The sequence below is a fragment of the Notamacropus eugenii genome, chromosome 4 (genome assembly GCF_028372415.1).
Source record: "Notamacropus eugenii isolate mMacEug1 chromosome 4, mMacEug1.pri_v2, whole genome shotgun sequence".
In the NCBI taxonomy this organism is placed as follows: Eukaryota; Metazoa; Chordata; class Mammalia; order Diprotodontia; family Macropodidae; genus Notamacropus; species Notamacropus eugenii.
Window position 1 is genome coordinate 280,013,987 of NC_092875.1, and position 19,518 is coordinate 280,033,504.

At 35.7% G+C, this 19,518-nt stretch overlaps 1 protein-coding gene across 3 annotated transcripts in view; it reads left to right on the forward strand.

Annotated features, from left to right (window-relative positions):
- CHD7 (chromodomain helicase DNA binding protein 7) overlaps positions 1–19,518 on the forward strand; it is a 233,376-nt gene that overhangs the window by 119,525 nt on the left and 94,333 nt on the right. For all 3 annotated transcript variants that reach the window (XM_072604658.1, XM_072604659.1, XM_072604660.1), the window contains exon 3: positions 11,702–12,132. In XM_072604658.1, coding sequence (XP_072460759.1) covers positions 11,702–12,132 — 431 coding nt within the window. The remainder of the gene's footprint in view (positions 1–11,701; positions 12,133–19,518) is intronic.

Genomic DNA, 19,518 nt, shown 5'->3' on the forward strand with positions numbered 1-19,518 from the left:
ATAGTTCTATAAGTGTAAATTAGGGTAATTGATGGATCCCATCCCTATCATCTGGTCTGGATGGCACATAGGAAAGAAAGGAAAACAATTGCAACAATTGCAAAGGGGAAACATATCAAAGTCTAAAAAAGCTCCAAGAGCAGAGTGAAGGTTAAATGTTCAAATGTTGAAAGCTACTTTGTTCTCCTGTTTTTCCCCCTCTCAATACACTAGTGTGTCACACTCATTAATTATTCATATTGCTGTGAACAAACAAGGTAAAATGTCTCTAGAAGAGATGTATAATGAGGATATCTCAAGAAAGTGTAACTGCTTAACCATTCTGTGCACATCTTTCTCTATGGTAAAAATAGATTAGAACGTAATTGCTAGGGCTGTTTCATTTCCTATTTTCTCTACTAATACCTATATGATTGTTGGATGATATTCAGATAGAAACAAAAATATGATTTTAAAGGCATTTTAAATACAACTTGTTATAATCCAACAGTTCTCAAACTCTATTAAAATCTACCCACACAAAGCATTTGTGATCTAATATACATAAGTAGGCTTCTATTCTTGCCCAGCTGTGTAGATTCAATTATAATAATTTTCTCAGTTGCATAACATTGCTGTTTGTTTATTACTGCGTTATTAGTCAGTGAATGAACCTCCCTCTTTTTGACCCCTTAACAGTGTTTATAAAATACTTAATTGCTTTAGGATCTTCTGTTTCATGCGCAGTTCCAGCTGGAGGGAGTCATAGGGACACAATCCTCTTTAAATCTTAAAATGACTGCTTCTGATGTACAGTAAATTCAACCCTGCCCCAAGTGAATCCATGCCACTTTACTTTTGGTTATATTTTTGTATTTTGAAAAAAATTATTTTCTTTTTTCTTATACTTTAAAAAAAAGCACCCAACTCTAGGGTATGGGTTTGAATCTAGTGCTTTGTGCATTGTACACTGTAATTTAGTTAAAAAAAATTTTGCATTGAATCGAATCCTTAAATACTTTTGATATGAAAATGACCCATAATCTTTTATTTATGATAAGCTAGTTTCCCTCAAGATCTTTTGCATTTTCTTTGATGCAAAACTTATATAAAGGTGTCAATTCCTGTTTCACAGAGTCCTGGAGCTAGAGTCAGAAAGCCTTGGAGTCAGATCCTGCCTCAAAAACTACCTAGCTGTGTGGCCTTTGCCAAGTCACATTATCCTTCTGGGTCTTAGTTTTGAATTCTGTGCTTTCTAACTCTGTTTTCTTATGAATATTGTGTGATTCATAGGGAAGGGATGAATGGGACAAACATTTATTGAGTGCCTATTATGTGCCAGCCACTGTGAAACGTTCTCTAAATACATTATCTTACTTAAGGCACTTAGGTGGTACAAGGAATGGAGCACTGCGCTTGGGATCAGAAAGACATTTTTATGAGTTCAAATCCAGCCTCAGACATTTACTAGCTGTGTGACCCTGGGCAAGTCACTTAATCTTGTCAGTCTCAGTTTCCTCATCTGTAAAATGAGCTGGAGAAGAAAATGGCAAACTACTCCAGTATCTCTGCCAAGAGAATCCCAAATGGGGTCATAAAGCATCAGACATAAGTGAAACAACTGAATAACAACATCCTATGTTCCTCCTCTGCTTAAAAATCAAAATGAAGTGAAATGAAGGAGATGGATTCAATAATCTTTAAAATTTTTCTCAATTTTATGATCCTCTTGAAATAAGAAAACAATTGTCTAATACTTAACAATCAGGAATCAATGAATATGCACTCATATACTGACATCTTCTCACTGAAAGGTTAGTAATCTGTTAGTTAGTAGTTAGTAGTCTGCCTTCAAAGACTTTTCAAAGAAAAAAAAGCCTTACTCCTAAATCTAGAGATCTCTTGAAAACCATTAAGACTATTAAATTTGTCTTGAAATGTGGGACCTAAATCTGTTTTTCTACTAAATTTAAAAATGTTCAGAACAATGTTATCAGAGCCAGAATTTCTCATAAGAAATGCCTGACAGACTCCATGTTGTTCTACTTATCACAGGTTAGAGACAGCTTGCCATTTGCATTGTTTTAAAATAAGGATCCCCTCCACCCAATGTTGACATTTTATTAATTTTTATTGGTTCTGAATGCCTCTTTATTAGGGAAACACTTGAGATAATCATGCATTTCTTCAGATAGGCATGTTTTTGCAAATCATCTCATAAGATTATCAATCTTACTAATAGTAGAACATATTTTGAATGGTTTTTAAATTTTTCATAAATGGGGATGTTATGCTAACCTAGCACCATTTTCTCATTTGAGCCCCTATTTTGATAAAAGATTTCTACAAGAAAGCCAGATATAATTTAATCATAGTTATTAAATTTTCTTTTTTTGAAGCTAGTTACTATAACATTATGTACTAACCAGCTAAGGAGTCAAAACTGTACTTTTGTGACTCAGTGTGACAGATTGAAGTGAAAGTCTGTAGATCTGAGGAAGTGGAAATCTATAGACCTGAGTTCTAGTCCTGTCTCTGCAACTAGTAAGTGTCAAGTGTTTAAAGCAGGATTTGAACTCATTTCATCCTGATTCCAAGACTGGTGCTCCACTCTGCCACCTCATTCCCCTAGATTTAATTACTTTTAAGGTCTTTTCCCACTCTAAGAATGTTATGGTAAGAAGCTTCTCGGTCATTAGGTGAGATAGTCCTCAGAGACAGAGCCTATTGGTACAGGGACCCCACTCAAAGTCTTTCCAGGGTAGTAGAATCTGTACTTCAGTAGGATAGGATAAACCAGAGGTAGGGAATCTGTGGCTGTGATGTCACACATGTCCTTCTAGGTCCTTAGGTGTAGTCTTTTGACAGAGTCCAAATTTTACAGAATAAATCCTTGTTTTTAAGGAGATTTGTTCTGTGACGACTGGATTCAGCCAAAGGCCTGCTATTTAGGACCTAGAGAGCAATATGTGGCCTCTTGGCTGCAGGTTTTCCACTCCTGGAAACTATCAAGTTCATTAAGCAGTATTGTCTTCAGCTATTGGACTGAATTTAAGGTTGTTATTAGTAGATTAATTTATGCCTAAGGAATGAAGCTTTTTCATTCTCGAAGTGAAATCATCAGGAATCATAGAAGCAAAGAATGTCAGATTTGAAAGGACCTTAAATACCATTTAGTCTCAACTTCACCTGAGTGAGTACCCCCCTCTATAACATGTACAAGGATCTGGTCTTTGCTTGAAGACCTCTAGCAAAGGGAAGCAGTCTATTGCACTTATGGATCACTCTTTTGGTCAGTTTTCCCTTACCTTGTCTATATCTGCCTCTTGGTTCTGCCCAGTGAGACCAGGTTTGATCCCTCTTCCAAAGGACAGGCCTTCAAACAATCAAAGAGCTCTTCTCTCTCTCTCTGTCTTCTCTTCTAAGCTGTTTTACCATCATAGCTGCCTTCCTCTGATTTCCCCCCTTATTAATACCTTTCTAAAATGTGACACCCAGGACTATTTGCTCCAGATTTGAACTTATCAAGAAAGAGTATAGTGAAACTATTGCCTCCCTTGTAGTGGGCATTACATCTGCTTTAATGAAGCCTTAGATAGCATTAGGTTATTTTTTTTTTTGATTGTCATATTTTACTGTAACTTCATTGAATTTATAGTTTACAAAACTCCCAGATATTTTTTGAGGAACTCCCTAAGGCATGCTTATTCTAGCTTCTTTTTGTGAGGTTGATTTTTTTTTTAAACCCTAGTTAAGATTTCACATTTATTCTTTTTAAAGTTTGTGCTTCTTAGATTCTGTTTGGTGGTCTCACCTGTCAAGATCTTAACCTGTTTGCTGTCACTCCCAGCTTTGTGTAATTTACAAATTTGATGTGCTCCCCACCTCTGCCTTTAAAATGGATGGAGCCAAGTGCAGAGCCCTGGAGTACTTAATTTAGGGATTTCCTTCCAAGTTGACATCATACTATTAATGACTATTCTTTGGATCTGGTCATTCAATCAGTTTAGAGTTCAATTGACTTATTTTTTAAGCCTATATATATATATATATATATTTTAATACGAGTACTTAGGAGGTTTTATCAAAAGTTCTGCTAACATCTAAGCAATTAATTTAGCTTTTACTAATTGTCTATCATGTCCAAGTCACTGTGCTAGGCAATCAAAATTGAGAGACAAACATTAAACAGTGCCTTTCCTTAGGAAACTTTTTGTGTCATTGGGGAAAATATCATAAGTGAATACAAATTATATACAAGGTTAATACAAAAGTAATTTTGAGGAGTGTTTCAGCACTAACTACTGGAGAAAATCAGAAATGGCCTCGTGTTGGTAGGTAGCATTCTAGTTAAACCATGGCATTCCAACCCTGGGGTGGGAGTATGAGGGAAAATGGAGAACTGAGGTAGCTGATGTCAAAGCACAGAGACAGCAGATATAATATTGTATACAGGGAACAGTTAGTAGGACAGTTTGATTCAAATATAGAATGTATGAGCAGAAACCACTTGAAATTATTCTGGAGAAACAGGTTAGAGCTAGATTCTGATTTTTTTAAAAAATCAATTTATATCTTCTGGTTTTATTCCTCCTATATCTTAAAATATTCTCTCCTAAACTCTCCTACTCAGAAATCCATTTCCTATAAAAAATGAAAGAGAAAAAAAAGCAATTCTGCAAATCTAGTCTACTCATTAACTACTATGTGCCATGGTCATTGGGAGATTCCCCTTCTTCTCACCTCTCCAGTGAAAGAAGGGGAAAGTGTATTGCTCATCTTTTCTTTGAGGCCAGTCTTGGTATTTAAGTTATATTGCTTTTAGATTTTTTTCTTTTCATACTTTCTTGTGAAGAGATTTAAATGCCAGAGAAGTCTTCATTTTATCTTAGACAGTATAAGGAGCCATGGAAGCTTCTTAAGCAGGGAAATGGCATGGTTCAACCAGTGCTATAGGATTTGTCAATTTGGCAGCTCTGGAGATTTGGGGTTGTAGAGGGTATGGACTGGCAGCAGTGAGACCAATTACAAGGCTATTGCTGTAGTCTAGATGAGAAGTGATGAAGACTTGAGCTAGGAAGGCGGCCATAAGCGTGGAGGGAGAGAAGGAGATAAGTATGAGAGATGTTGCAGAGGTGGAATTGATGAGACTTGGCAATGGATTGGATATGGTGGTGAGAGATTGTGGGGAGTTGGAGATGATTCTATAGTTGAGAATTGGGGTGTTTGGAAGGAAGGTGGGTTTTTTTTTTTTTTTTTACGGAGGTTAGGAAGAGAGGTAGATTTTGGATAGGAACCTGAAGTGACCTTTAGCATGTTAGTATCCCCAGCCTCCAAACTCTTCTGACTTTAAGTGTCTTAAGGATAATGTAGTATGCTTTTATTTTGAAACAGAGGTGAATCATACTTTTAGCCCTTTGTGCACCTACTAGTAGACTCTGTGTGTGTGTGTGTGTGTGTATGAGTATGAGTGAGTATGTGATCTTTTCCCCATTCTTTTGGTAAGTCCAATGGGGCAACAAATGAAAGCTGCAGAAAGGAGATTTAAGCTCAAAGACAAACTTTCTAAAAGTACAGCTGAAGTTCTTAACCTGGGGTCCATAAACTTAAAAATAATTATAACTGGATTTTTAATATAATTGGTTTGCTTTGCAATTTTACATGTTTTTATTTTATGCATTTTAAAATATTCTGAGAAATGGGTCTGGCTTCAATAGACATGACACAAAAAAAGATCAAGAATTCTTGAATTAGAGGTTTTTATAAGTGGAATTGACTGCTGTGAAGTAGTGAGTCCTCTTTCATTGAAGGTCTTCATACAGAAGCTAGATAGATGACCATTTGTCTGGCATATTATAGAAGAGATTCATGTTCAAGTAAAATCTTAGTTGGGTGTGTGTGGAGAATATTAATGCAAAAGTAAGTCCTTGTTTTCAAGGAGCTTGTAGTCTATGAAAGGATACAAGATGATAAGTAGCACAGGATATATACAAAATAGTGTAGAGTGATGGGGGCACAAACTGGGGGTGTCAGGATTAACCTCTTGAAGAAGATAGCACTTTAGCTGAGCATGGGAGGGGAGCTAAGGGATTGTCGAAGGTGTAGGTGAGGAGAGAATACATCCCAGATTGGGGGTGGGAAGGTAGGAGGATAACTTGTGCAAAGTCAAGGAGACAAGGAATGGGAATGTTGTGAACATGTAAAGTGTTGAGTGTGTGAGTCTTGGATTAATGGGCTCATGCTTCCTGCAGTTATAATGTATGAAAAATTAAAAGAAAACACTTTAGAAAGAGCTTAGAAGTTTCTAAAATTTAAAATTACATCAGGGATATGTAAGGTCTGTTCTGAAGTTAGCCAGGCAGGAACAAGAAAAACTCCTGTTTTAAAATAACCTGGTAATAGGCAGCGGAAAGGAAAGTTGATGACCATCTCCAGGGCCTGATGAAGATAAGTAAAGACAAGATTTGGGGGCAAATTTAGGTTATCTATATCCTTGTAGGTTCTGAGAAAGAAACCCTATTTCTGTGATGCCTTAATACTTACCTCCCCCATCAATAACCCACCTTTCAACTAACCCCCTCTGATTATGCTCCCCATCTACTGCTTAACCCTTTAGCCTCCAGTCACAGGTTAAATTCCCTGCTAATGAGTAAAAGTTTGTTTTCTGGAATCCATCTCTGAACATAATGTACCATAGCAATATTTTTATGTACTGTGCTCAGGTTCTGTAGTACTCTTAGGACAATGCTATACCTTTTGGATACATTATGGATTAAATAGGTTTTGGTGGATTGGCCTCAGGACTTAACCATCATATATAACATTGTTGTTTTACAGAAAGATATAGTTGGGATATTTTGTGACACAATCCATTTGTATATTGTGAATAACATGCTTTTATCATTTGTAGCTCCCTTTTCCTCTTTCCTTCTTTTTGAAAGTCATGTGCTGGCCAGGTTTGTGCATATGGCTTACGTCCTAGTATTATGCAATAAAATAAAAGTTGGTTTAAAAATTTTGTTTCTAGATGGAAGAATATATATTCAACAGAATTACATTAGTTTGCAAAGATTGGGAACATATGAGCCATTAGAAACTGATAATTTGACATTACCTGTCATGTTATCCAGCAGTTAACAGATTGAGGTTCCAGAAGTATAATTAGGTTAAAACATGATTAAAGAAGATTTCTGTTTAACCAAGTCTGAAAGTGCTGTTGAAACCTGGAAGAACAGCACACCTGACTTAATTTCTTAAAAATTGATGTCTGCAGCTGCAAAAATATATGGCATTTCTCTTGATGCTGGCTTTTAGATAGAATGATAAAATTTTAGTGCTGGAAGGGGGAGTTTAGGGATAATCTAGTTTAGTGCCTTAATTTTCCGGAATAGGAACTCAGGCCCAGAGAGGCTGTGACTTGCCTAAGATGTTATAAATACTAGTGCTAGATCTAGGATAAGAGTTCAGATCAGATAAAAAGTTATCTGAGTCATTTCACATACTTTTCTCTTTTTAAGTACGATGAACTGAAGAGCTGAATGTTGTCTCAGGATGCTTCTTTCCCAGCGGTGTGATTTTCATCTGTTATTAGGACTTAAGTTTGGGGTTGTTAGTTCAGTCACTGGTAAAGCAACAGAAAGATTGCCTTCTTCCTTTTCTGTACTTCTTCCTCTGACATTCATTCTTGATAGATTAATTCAGCATTCTGCTACTTCACATAACAGACCTTAATTGTTTATTCTGTCCATTTTAATAAGACATGAGCTTGAAATTTTGAATGCAGATATTTAGTATTTTCTGGCATATTTTCCTCTTAAAATCTTTTAAAGTGCATTGACTTGTTTTAACTTGCAATTTGAATATTGGGCATGATGTTTTTAATCCTAAAAATTTAGACACTCTCTAATTTTGAAATTCTTGAAAATATTTTGAAAAGCTAGAATTGGTTTTTAAAGTATTGAGCTATAAGCCCCTTGTGAAGCTTATTTTTAAATACTGCTAGTGCTAAGCATCATGCATGCTTCTTTTAATAAATGAGAGATTTTAGGAATGTCTTGTGTGATAATACCAAATGCTAATGGCATTGATTAACTGTCAAGCAGTGGGAAATGATGAGAAAATGTCTACTGTAAAACTAAATAGCATTGGGGAAGGCTCTACCATGCCTTCGGTCAGGGAGGTGTGCCTAGTCCTTGTAAGCTGTTGTAGGGGTATTAATGTGAGCTCCAGGTTTTTTTTTTTTCACATGATTAAAGCAGGCCATCTGTTCTTTGTTAAATGTTTACAAAAACAGCTTTTCTCTAAAAGATTTAAGGAGATGTAGGTTTAGTAAACACTGTAATATTTCTGAGCACCTTTTTCACCTTATTTCAAATACTACCAAAACATAATTGTGTTACATCTCAAATAGGATTAATATACATTTTGTATTTAATCTTTATTTTGTGGAAGATTAAATTGAGTAACAAGACATTATGTTATAGTCTCATTTATTTGAAAGCAAATAAAATGCCTTGTATGTTTAAATAAACAGATAATTTTTAGATTTTTTTGTTTTAATCCATAGCATGCTCCCCTTTTCTTATTTATAAATGGAAACCCAAATATCTCATTTAAGAACTAAGATCCTGTAACCTGAGGTGATGCTCCACAGCTTAAAGAAAGGTACAAATACCTGGAAATAAGTCACTATCCTAGATTTTCATTAGTATATGTTGATAGGCTTCCTTCTTTGCTCTTTTCAGTCATGTAACTTTTCTTAATTTTCCTAAAAAGAGGTGTATCCACAGTAACCTTAGTGTCTGTGTGTGTCTCTGTGTACGAGTGCGCGCGCACACACACACACACAGAGTATATTTTATATAGTTCTGTGTTTTACAGTAAGTCATGAATTGTTCCTTGCTTTGATATTAGGGAGCAATATCACATAGCAGAGACAATCTAAAAACACAGTATAGTAAGACCAGCATAAGTTAGGGGACAGGGCCCTAGATTTGGAGTCAAACCTTGATAACACTTCTCTTTACCTTTGTCACCTAGGGTAAATCGCCTAACCTTTGTGTGTGTGCCTCCATTTCTTCATAAGTAAAATGAGGAGGTTGGATTAAATGATCTTTGAGGACCCTTCCCAATATCTGATTTCATGCTAATTCAGACATATTGTTGTACTCTGCTCTCTCCGCTCCCTCCACTGTTCTGAATTCTTGACCATTTCATTGGTAGCAGTGTGGAAGTTTATCTTCACACTATTAATAGCATGAATAAGAATGTTCAATCTGCTTAAGAGATAGCACTATTTTAAAGCACTTCAGTAACAGGCTCCAGGAGGTGTGTTAATAACAAAATAATCTTATCTATTCATTAGAACAGAGCTTTAAAAATTGTGTCATTAAATAAATTATTTTAGATGGGTTAAATTAATACATTGCATTTCTTTAAATATATTTAAAATGAAATTCTGATTTTTCAGCAGCTGGTACTTATCTTTTCAACAATTAGGAATAGTAAGATTACAGATTTTTTAAGAAAGAAAATTATATAATTAAAGTAATAGTAAAGAATTACCTGCAGCATGTAAGTCACTGGGTTGGAAATACAAAAAAAAAATCTCTGCTCTCAAGGAGCTTTTATTTGCTGAGGGATATGACCAGTACACAGATAAGTGCCTAAATAACTGAGGGAATCAAAGAAGGCTTCATAAAGTAGATGGTACCTGATCTGATTCTTGAAGCAACACAGAATTTTAAAAATCTGGAATAAAAAGAAAGTACTTGGTAGGCATAGATAATTCTGGGAGGTATCTAGCTGGGCAAGAATGTATATTGTGTAGAAGAGAATGAACCTAAAAACGTAGTCAGAAGCCAGAATCTAGAGAGTCTTAAGTTGAAGGCTGAGGAATTTGTATTTCAGCCTAAAAGCAACAACAGATAGCCATTGAAGGCTTTTGATTAGACGAGTGTCCTGGTCAAATCTCAACCTTTATAAGATTGTTTTTAGAAATTGTGAAGAATGAATTGGAGAGGAGGAGAGAATGGCAGACTCAACGCACTGGGTGATTAATTAGGTATGAGGGATGAATTAAGGAGAGGGATGAATAAAGGATGGTTCCAGTGTTATAAACCTGGTTAGCTGGGGTATTGATGGTGCACAGAAATAGAGAACTTTGGAGGAGAAACATGAGGAGGTATGTTTTGGCTCTCCTCAACTGAATACCTCCAAAGAAGAAATCAACTCACATAGTATGAGTCAAATCTCATATTTTTCTATTCTCTGTCATTTTGGGGTTTCTTTCTTGTTTCCTATTATTCAATGCAATGTCTTTCAGTTACAACTAAACATGAAGAAGGGAAATTTATGAATTGAAAACCTTAATCTTAGGATTTGGGGAATCTGAATAAACATATTTTATAGGTTTGGAAACAGAGAAACCAAGAGGTTATGGTGACACAGGTAGTTTTTCTGGCAATTAGAAACTGATTTTCCTCACTCCCACCCAGGTTATTATTGCTCTTTCTACTACATCAACTGTATTTGTAATGGTGGAATCTTAACAAAAGCAAACTTTTTGAGGCATCACCTTTTGCAGATCTAATTTTAGTGATTCTCTGTTTTCAGATTTGGCCTGCCTAATTAAAATCACTAACCTTTCTGTAAATAAGCCAGTAAACCTGGGTATCTACCAACAACTTTTCCTTTATTTTTAAGTGTGTAGGGAAAGTGTTAAAATTGGGATTAAAAGTTGGAAGAGCTGGATTCATATTGAGGAACAGACCAAGTCAACCAATCTCACTGGCTTCATCTGTAAAATGAGAGGGTTGGACTAGGTGATTTCTCTAACTCTAAATCTAAGGTCCTATGATATTATGAAAAAGACAGAAAATGATTTCTGTGTCTCATAGGAATCCTCTGTTGGATTTGATTCTTTCTTGGATAAGTTTTCACAGGGTAAGTGGTAAGAAAGAAGAAAGAATTCAGTGTGACTAAAAAAAAAAAAACCAAACCCCAACAAATACTTGAACTTTAGCCCATTGTTGTTGTGTAGGTATATTACTTTAGTGATGATTAATTAAGAGTTGTCAGAAAAATGATCTGTATTATGGTAAGAATGGTTTGTTGTTGGGATCCAGTGTTTGAAAGTGATCAGAATATTGCATTATTGTATTACAAACTCTTGAATGGGGTGGGGTAGGGGTAAGTAGATGATAAATCCTTGCTCTGAGATCCTTGACTTTATAAAATCAATGGACCCTACTGTGAATTTATAATTTTTGGTCAAACTTAAGGATAAGCAAAGGTTTCATCATTTCTTATAAAAGCCATTTGTAAGTAAATATGATTAAATGTCAATATAAAATAGCACCTTTATTTTTTGACATCTGTTTTTAATGACTGCATAGTAATTTTGTTTTTAGGTGCATAAAATTATCGTTAATCAAATGAACTTTCTTATATTAATTACTTAATTTTACTATATGGTTGTAAATTTCCTCTCTGTTTTCTCAGTTAAACAAAGTACTACCATGTTATCATCATGGAAGACAATTTTTGAATGGGAGAAATATTTAAATCCAAAATTATTTTTGATGGACTATCATTATAGTAGAGGTTAGCTTGAATAGATAATTGATTGAGAAGCTTTGCCGATTTGTTTTAGTGCCTTCTACTCCTTATCACCTTTCAAGGTTATCATAAACTAATTTCTATTCTTGTTTGTCTCTTCCAGCATTCTCCATCGGAACCCTTTCTAGAGAAACCGGTGCCGGAGATGACTCAGGTTAGTGGACCGAAGGCCCAACTAGTGAAGAGTGATGATTATCTGCCATCTGTGGAGCAACAGCCGCAACAAAAGAAGAAGAAAAAGAAAAACAATCACATTGTTGCAGAGGATCCCAGTAAAAGTTTTGGTCAAGATGACTTCCCTGGTGGTAATGACAGCCAGGAAATAGCCAGGAACTCGGTAGATGGGTCCCAGGAAGAGAAAAAGAAAAAGAAAAAACCGAAGGCAAGAAGAGATCCGAAGGAGTCTAAGGAGCCCAAGGAGAAAAAGGAGCCTAAGGAACCCAAGACCCCGAAAACCCCTAAGATCCCCAAAGAGCCAAAGGAAAAGAAAGCAAAAAATACCACACCAAAACCCAAGTCTAACAAAAAGACAAGGTAAGTTGAAGGGGGGAACATCACTGTGAATCAAATACATTTCTGGAATAAACAAAAACAATGTCACTTTAAAAATCAGAGTATGTTAAATGGAAGACCAATATTTTAATATGTTTTTATTCTGCCTCATTATTAAAATGAGAATACTTACATGGATGATGGAAGTTTAACACTATTTACTTCACAGGCTTGTTGGGAAGGAAAGCACCTTGAAAACCTTAAGTGAGAGTTGTCCTTGGTTTTATTGTCAGTAATAATAATTTGTAGGGCTTGTTGGTGCTTAGGAGAACCCCATGAGTCAGAAATGCTGATTTGGAACATTTTAAGGACTAGAAACCCCTTTGTATTTCAAGGTTAAGCTTTTTATTTACCTCCTGAGTAGTTATAGCAGGGAATATGTATGCTATAAAAAAATGCAACCAGGTTAGTAGCATTATTTTTTTTTTTGCAGTCAGAGACTAGAAACCTTATTTTTGGCAATCATGCAAGTTTGTAGTGGGAAAGAGGAGAATTGAAGAAGAAAGGTCACTACATTTCACTAAGCCTTTCAGCTCTGTTTCCTAGTAGTTGGAACAGGAGAATTAATTATCTCCACTTGGCAGAGTAAGCCTTTCGGGGGCAAAGTTGAAATCCTAGTGGGCGATGTGGGAGAAATCAAATAGCAGTTATCTATACTGTATGTGCTCAAGAATAGCGTACATTGAAGGTTCTAAAGACCACCATCCCAGGTCCTGCCTTAAATTTTTTGGGTATAAATACTCACTCAATAAGGAAAGCTGAGAGGAAAAGACATTGACGACTAATTTTTTCATTTGTACTGAACATTTCTTACAACTGTTCTGAACCTGTTCCAAACATCTGAATCTATTTTTCAGGATGTGGCTAGTGTTAGAAAATATAGCTTCCAGATGGAAATATGGCCAGTCTTTGTTAATCTGGATCTGTTTGCAAACTCCACTTTAAAAAGTTGATATTAACAAATCAGCTTTGCATGCTTCCCCTGCTGTTTCCTTCCCCACCCCCAACCCCCCCCCAAAAAAGGCTTTCATTTCTGGATTGTCTGGGAGTTTAGGTACAGATAGACAAAATGAGTCTCCTGGCTAACAATTCTTGGTAAATGGGATAAATTGACTATTTATAAAGCATGACTAAATAATTGTGTGAAATATCTGAAATGTTTCTCAGCTAAAAAGCAAGCCTCAAATGTACGATTATGGAAAGGGCTTTGACACTTGAATGCATCTCATCAGTAAGGGTAACCCCTCCACTGTTACAGTTTGAAATAAACTTAAAACTAAACCACTTTTTAATGGCAAATTTGTTTTGCCAGTACGAATGAATTGCATTTAAGAAATTGTTCATTCAAGTAGGTAATATTTGTCTTTGTTTCTATATCCTGTGACATTAAATGTTCAGTCTATATTTTAGAATAGCCATACCTCATTTGAGAAGCAACACTGCATAGTAGAGAAAGAACTGACTTCAGAGACAGAAAGACCTGGATTCAAGACCCATTTCAGACACGTACTGACTGTGTGGCCCTGGGCAACTCACTTAGCTTTGCAGTTGTCTTAGGCCTATGGTGTCAAATTCAAATAGAAATTGGTCCCTGCTGGCTACATAGTGACTTAGAAAACCACATGTTAGCATTTTCTGTGTTGCATTGTATTTCTATTTATTTTATTAAACATTTCTCAATTACATTTTAATCTGGTTTCTGGAATGAGAGTTTGACCCCTGCTATAGGTAACTTTCTAGGGCTACATTTCTAGGAAGATTGTAGCCTGTCTTGGTAAGAGAGTTTCCTCACCTGGAAGCTCCCTATAATCACAGGTCTAATCTTTGGCCTTTCCACCTGATATTTAGAAAATGCATTACCAAATAGCTGAGACTTCTGTCAAGATACCTTACAAGTGTTCAACTAGTCAGGGCAATAAATCCGTGCATATTTCATCATTTCCTCTGAAACTATTCAACACTCCTACTTTCTGCCTATTTCATGTCCTTTGTTTTAAGAAGTGAGGTTATACTAACTTACTGTGCTCATCTGTGTTATATGATCTGAAGAACAGTCTGGTGGCAGATATTAATGGTTACCATAGAAAATAATCTTGGTTTGCTAGGATTGTTTTGGGGGTTTTGGAATCAAGTTTCAGTCACTGAGGAGATACTCCTCAATCCCTTGATCCAGTATATAATAGACCTAATATTTAGGGATTTTTGCCAAGTATATAACTTGTTCTTTTCCCATTCAAAAGGCATGAAATCCACTGTAAATTCTAAGAAAAGTTACTACCAATGTGAAAATTAAATGTTGATGGCTAGTAATCATTGGAAATCTAATTTATGTGTAGTTCTGGAGTTTTATGTCAGGAAGAAGAGGACATGTTTGGTTCATTCTAGGTAGTATTGATACTTTTCTGATGGATTATAATGGCTTTCCTTGTCTTATAGTCAGTGATTGTAATAAGTGGTAGATATTCTTTTGCCCTAAAAAGTGAATGAGTAACTGAATGAAATACCAGTCCGGAGATCTCCAGGCTTTTTCATTGTTAAGTGAAATGATCTACTGTTGGCCCAATAGGATTTACCTTTGTAAATCCAGTGTGGGCACAGAGTCAGGTTTTTTTGTTCTTTTGTTTGTTTGCTTTTTTCAGTACACACTTACCTGAGTTGGCTCTGGTGGTCATAAACTTTTAGAAACACCTACTCACTTAATGAGGAAAGTATGTTGGTAGAGAATAATTCCTGGGAGACTTGCTTGTCCTTAGTAATGCTGAAGATGGGAAGGACTATCCAGTAACATGGTAACTAAATGAAGATTTTAAGCAAATCAACAAACTAAACCATTCATCTGTTGAGTGGTGTTTCTACTGGTCAGATAAATTGAATCTGTTGCAGTATATTCTTGCTACTGTGTTATTATATCTAGGAAGGAAATAACATCCCCGAAGAAGGGATAACCAGAATGTGTACAACCAAATGTGAATTCTGAATAGCATAGCAGAATAATTATGTAAATTGAATATGCGGTGATGAAGGTAATAGGGGGTTTGGGTTATGTTAGTACTCATGTTGAATTGTCATTGTAGTTTGCTTTTAAGCATTGAATTAGAGCAGTGGCAATTTTGTTTTTCAAAATGCTATGCGATACCAGCTATTTCCATTCGTGAATAAGTTAACTTAATGAATTTGTTTGTACAGAAAATAATTTTCCTGCAGATGCCTAGAATAAAGGGACTATAAAGACATAAAATGATAAATGCTTTATGAATACTTAAATCTTTCTCTTAAGAAATTCTTTATTTCAAAGTGTCATTTTTGAGATTTCCTAAATTAGTGGTCTTCAATTAGTAGGACGTGAGATAGATAGTGGCTTTATAAGAATGGTGATATCTATACACACTCATCTAGTCTCTGTCATTATCAAAGGAATGGCTATGATGTGACTAGATTGAGCCTGATTATGTGTAGTTTATGTGGAGAAATACCTATTTAGAGTTAGGAGGGTGCATTTTTTTCTCAGTAATTATATCTAAGCCCATGTTCTCAGTTTCATCTTGCATTTTTTATTTTAAGCTAAGCTGCCCAGATTCTGTAGGAAAGGCTGCAGAAAGCAAGCAAGGTCTTTGAATTTTTTTTTTACCTCTTTAAGGTGAGAAGAATGTGAAAAGTTCCATATTTGATTGGAATTGTACTTCATTACCTTAAGATTCTGTAATCATGTCATCAGTTTGAATACACCTTCCATTGACAGATGAAATCCTCTCTGTGATTTAGTAGATAGTCTTAGAGAGGTGCTATGGCCAAAAAAAGAAAAAAAAGTCATCAACCTGTAGGATCCCTGATTATGAGCCTCTCTGAACTTAGTTAGAATGATCATTAGTCAGCATATATTCTCTTCAGTTCCTTTCCCACCTGCTAGAACTTGTCAGAGCCTTTTCTCTGTTAATATGATCTTTGAGAAGTCAGAATCACCACCATGCTCTTATGAGGCAGTGGAGTAAGATTTTTATGGAGTCACATTTTTAAATTGTAGAGATCAGAATAGGCTCCATCAAGGTGGGTGAGCTGAGTTTTTTGTTTGTTTTCTTTTTTTCCACATAATAGAATTTAATTTTTTTCCAAATACATGTAAAGATAGTATTCAACATTCACTTTTGTAAGATTTTGAGTTCCACATTTTTTCCCCACCTTCCCCTGCCCCCTCCCCAAGAAGGCAAGCAGTCTGATATCAGCTATACACTTACAATCATATTAAATGTATTTCCACATCAGTCATATTGTGAAAGAAGAATCAGAACAAAAGGGAAAAAACCATGAGAAAGAGAGAAAATAATATGCTTTGATCTGCATTCAGACTCCATATTTTTTTCACTGAATATGGATAGCATTTTCAATTCTGAGTCTTTTGTCTTAGATTTAGTCTAATGTCTTAGATCATTGTATTGCTAAGAAGAGCTAAGTCTTTCCAAGTTAGTCATCATGTTACTGTTCTTGTGACAACGTTCTCTAACTCACTTCACTCGGCATCAGTTCACAGAAGTCTTTTCTTCAGGTTTTTCAGAAGTCCACCTGTTGACCTGAGTTTTAAAGGAGTTGAGGAATTTGAAAAGAAAGAATTGAGGAAGGGAATGAATTCCAAGTTGGGAGATGGTAGCAATGGTGGTGTGGTGTTATGGAGGACTGCCTATGTCTATAGTATAGAGACTGAAGATAGAATGCCATGTAAGGAACAGCAAGAAGGTTCCTTTGGCTGGACCAAAGAGTGAATGTAGAAAGGGAAGTATCCTGGAAAGTTAAGTTAGAGTTAGATTGTGAAGGGATTTAAATGACAGTCAGAAGAATTCACATTTGATCTTAGAGTAATAGGGAGTCATTGGAATTTGTTGAAGAAGGGAGTGACATGATCAGACTTGTACTTTAAGAATGTCACTTTTGACAGATGTGTGGAAAATGGATTGGAGAGGGGAGAGTCTCAAAGCAGAGAGACCTAGTAAGTATACTAAGAGGCTATTTCAGTAGTCTAAGAAAGAAGTTAGGAGTGCCTGAGCTAGGGTGAAGGCCTTTTAAGTGGAGAAAAGGGGATGGATTTAAGAATCATGAAGGTAGAAAGAACAAGATTTGGCAGCTAATTTAATACATATTTGGGCGAAGGAGAGTGAAAGATGACCCCAAGATTTGCAAACCTGTGTAATGAGAACTGCTGGTGTATTCTTTATTTTTAGTGCACATACTTTTAAATAAATGTGAGTATTCCTTTAAATTATAAGAAAAAATTCAAAGTATTTTCCTCAATTCTTGAAGGAATTTGTGCATTTTATAGCTAGATAGATTTAATAAGTATTTTATATATAGTTTTCTAATGGATTGGAAATGGGAAACTGATGAAAGATTTTTTTTTTTGCCTACTGAAACTTTGGAAAATGTTTACACTTCAAATAGTTGCCAATGCCTCCCTCCATCCTGGTCTTTCCTACCAAAAACCAAACTCAAAATATCATTTGTGGTTTAGATGAGAAAGATATAATATAAAAAAACTTTATGATTCTGGGAAAAAAAGCCTGTAAATAACACTTTGCCCAATTTATACTACTCTTAGCACTATTAAATGAAGTACTTAGTTTTTATGTAGTCCTTCTCTAGTGTCTCTTCTTGATGTGGAAGTAATCTTGAATTCCCAAAGGCTGTACTGGTGGAATATGTGTTCTGAAAGTTTCCACCAAGCTGGAAAGGCAGCTAAGTGACCAGAAGTGGTTCTATTCACTGTTTAAGGGCCAAGCTTGTTATATTCTGAGAGTGTCATTATATTATCAGGTTGGTAGTGATAGTGTGTTGATTTCCATTTTTTAAAAATTACAGCAACTTTTGAAGGTCATCCCTAAAGTCATAGGGAGATTGTGATCTGTGTTGGTGGAGGAATTACCTTGACTGGCAAACCAATGGATCTTTGAAAAACTAAAGGATTTATACAGCATTTTTCTTCTAAGGATGTCCGAGTTCTCTGTAAATATTTGCTAATTTGTAATCTGTCCATATATTCACCTGAGTGTATTATATTCTGCCAGTAAGCTCAAAGATGATCTGTAATGGCACATTAATACATTCTCCAGAGTGTGCTACTATATTTTGATGTCACTTAGTAGAGATGAGATATAAAATCAAACCTGTTTGTAAATTTATTTGTAAGCTTTACAAATAAATATAGAAAATCCAGCTTTTCAGCCCCTCTTAACTGTAAGCTAAATAAGTCATAAATTAATTAAGCCAGTTTTTTTTTGTTTTTTTTTTTTTAGAAAACTACTCGCATGCTAGAAATTGTTATTCACCTAGGGCCGCAGGCAGTTTGCCAGGCTGCATTATATAAGTAAGTGTTCTAGGTGCATCCATCAAGGAGTAAGTTCTATAGAAAGTGTGGCTGAGAAAGAAAACTTTAGATTTAAGCAGCCCTGTATGCCAAGTAATAGGAAAGAAAAAAACCAGTGAAGGAAAGCATCCCTTGACTCTCCACATTCTTTTATGTTGGCCTTATGTTGCTTGGTCTCTTATTTGTCATGAGATCCAAACTGAAAATTGGGTTTGGGAGCAGTTTGCCTTTGCCTGTTGACCTTGGCAAGCTCTCAACAGGAAGGATCTTGTGACCATGTCCACATGGAAGCTCTCCATCCCAACTTGTCTTTTCCAACAGGATAATCATGGGTCCTTTCCATAGCCAATGAGATGCTTGAGGTAAGTATCTACTTAATTATTTTGGGTGCGTGTATTATGTGTATGTATCTACATGCATATATGTATATACATGCATATGTATAGATGTATGTGTATATATATGTATATATGAGCAGATATATATATAATACATGCATATTTATACACATACACACACATATGAATATACTTTGAACTTTTTAAATTTTACCCCTTTCCTACCTGATACATTTAAGATCAGCCAAGCAAAGAAGAGAAAAAAGCAGGTTGTTTTGTTGTCATCGTTGTTGTTGTTTTAAGTCTAAATCATAGCATCTCCTATACCGCATGGTTCAATTTGTAGTGGTCAGAGGAAGCAATTCTGCAACTTAACAGCAAGCCTTACTGCCTCTCATTCCGCCAGCCTCAGGTGATTGGGGGCAGTGGGCCTATTTTTGTGTTCAGTTTGTGCCAATCCATTGAGCTATAGTAGAATTTCAGAATTGTGGCCTATGGCCCCTTGGGTTATTTAAAAGGAAAAGGTACAAATGGATCTTAATTTCAAGTTCTTCTACCACCTACAGTAAGACTTGAGAGATGAGTCTGACAGTAACTTTACAATGAATTACAAAAGAATGGCTGTGGGAGAAACATTGTTTTTGAAGTTTTACTCAAGTGGGATTATGGGACAGGGTATGT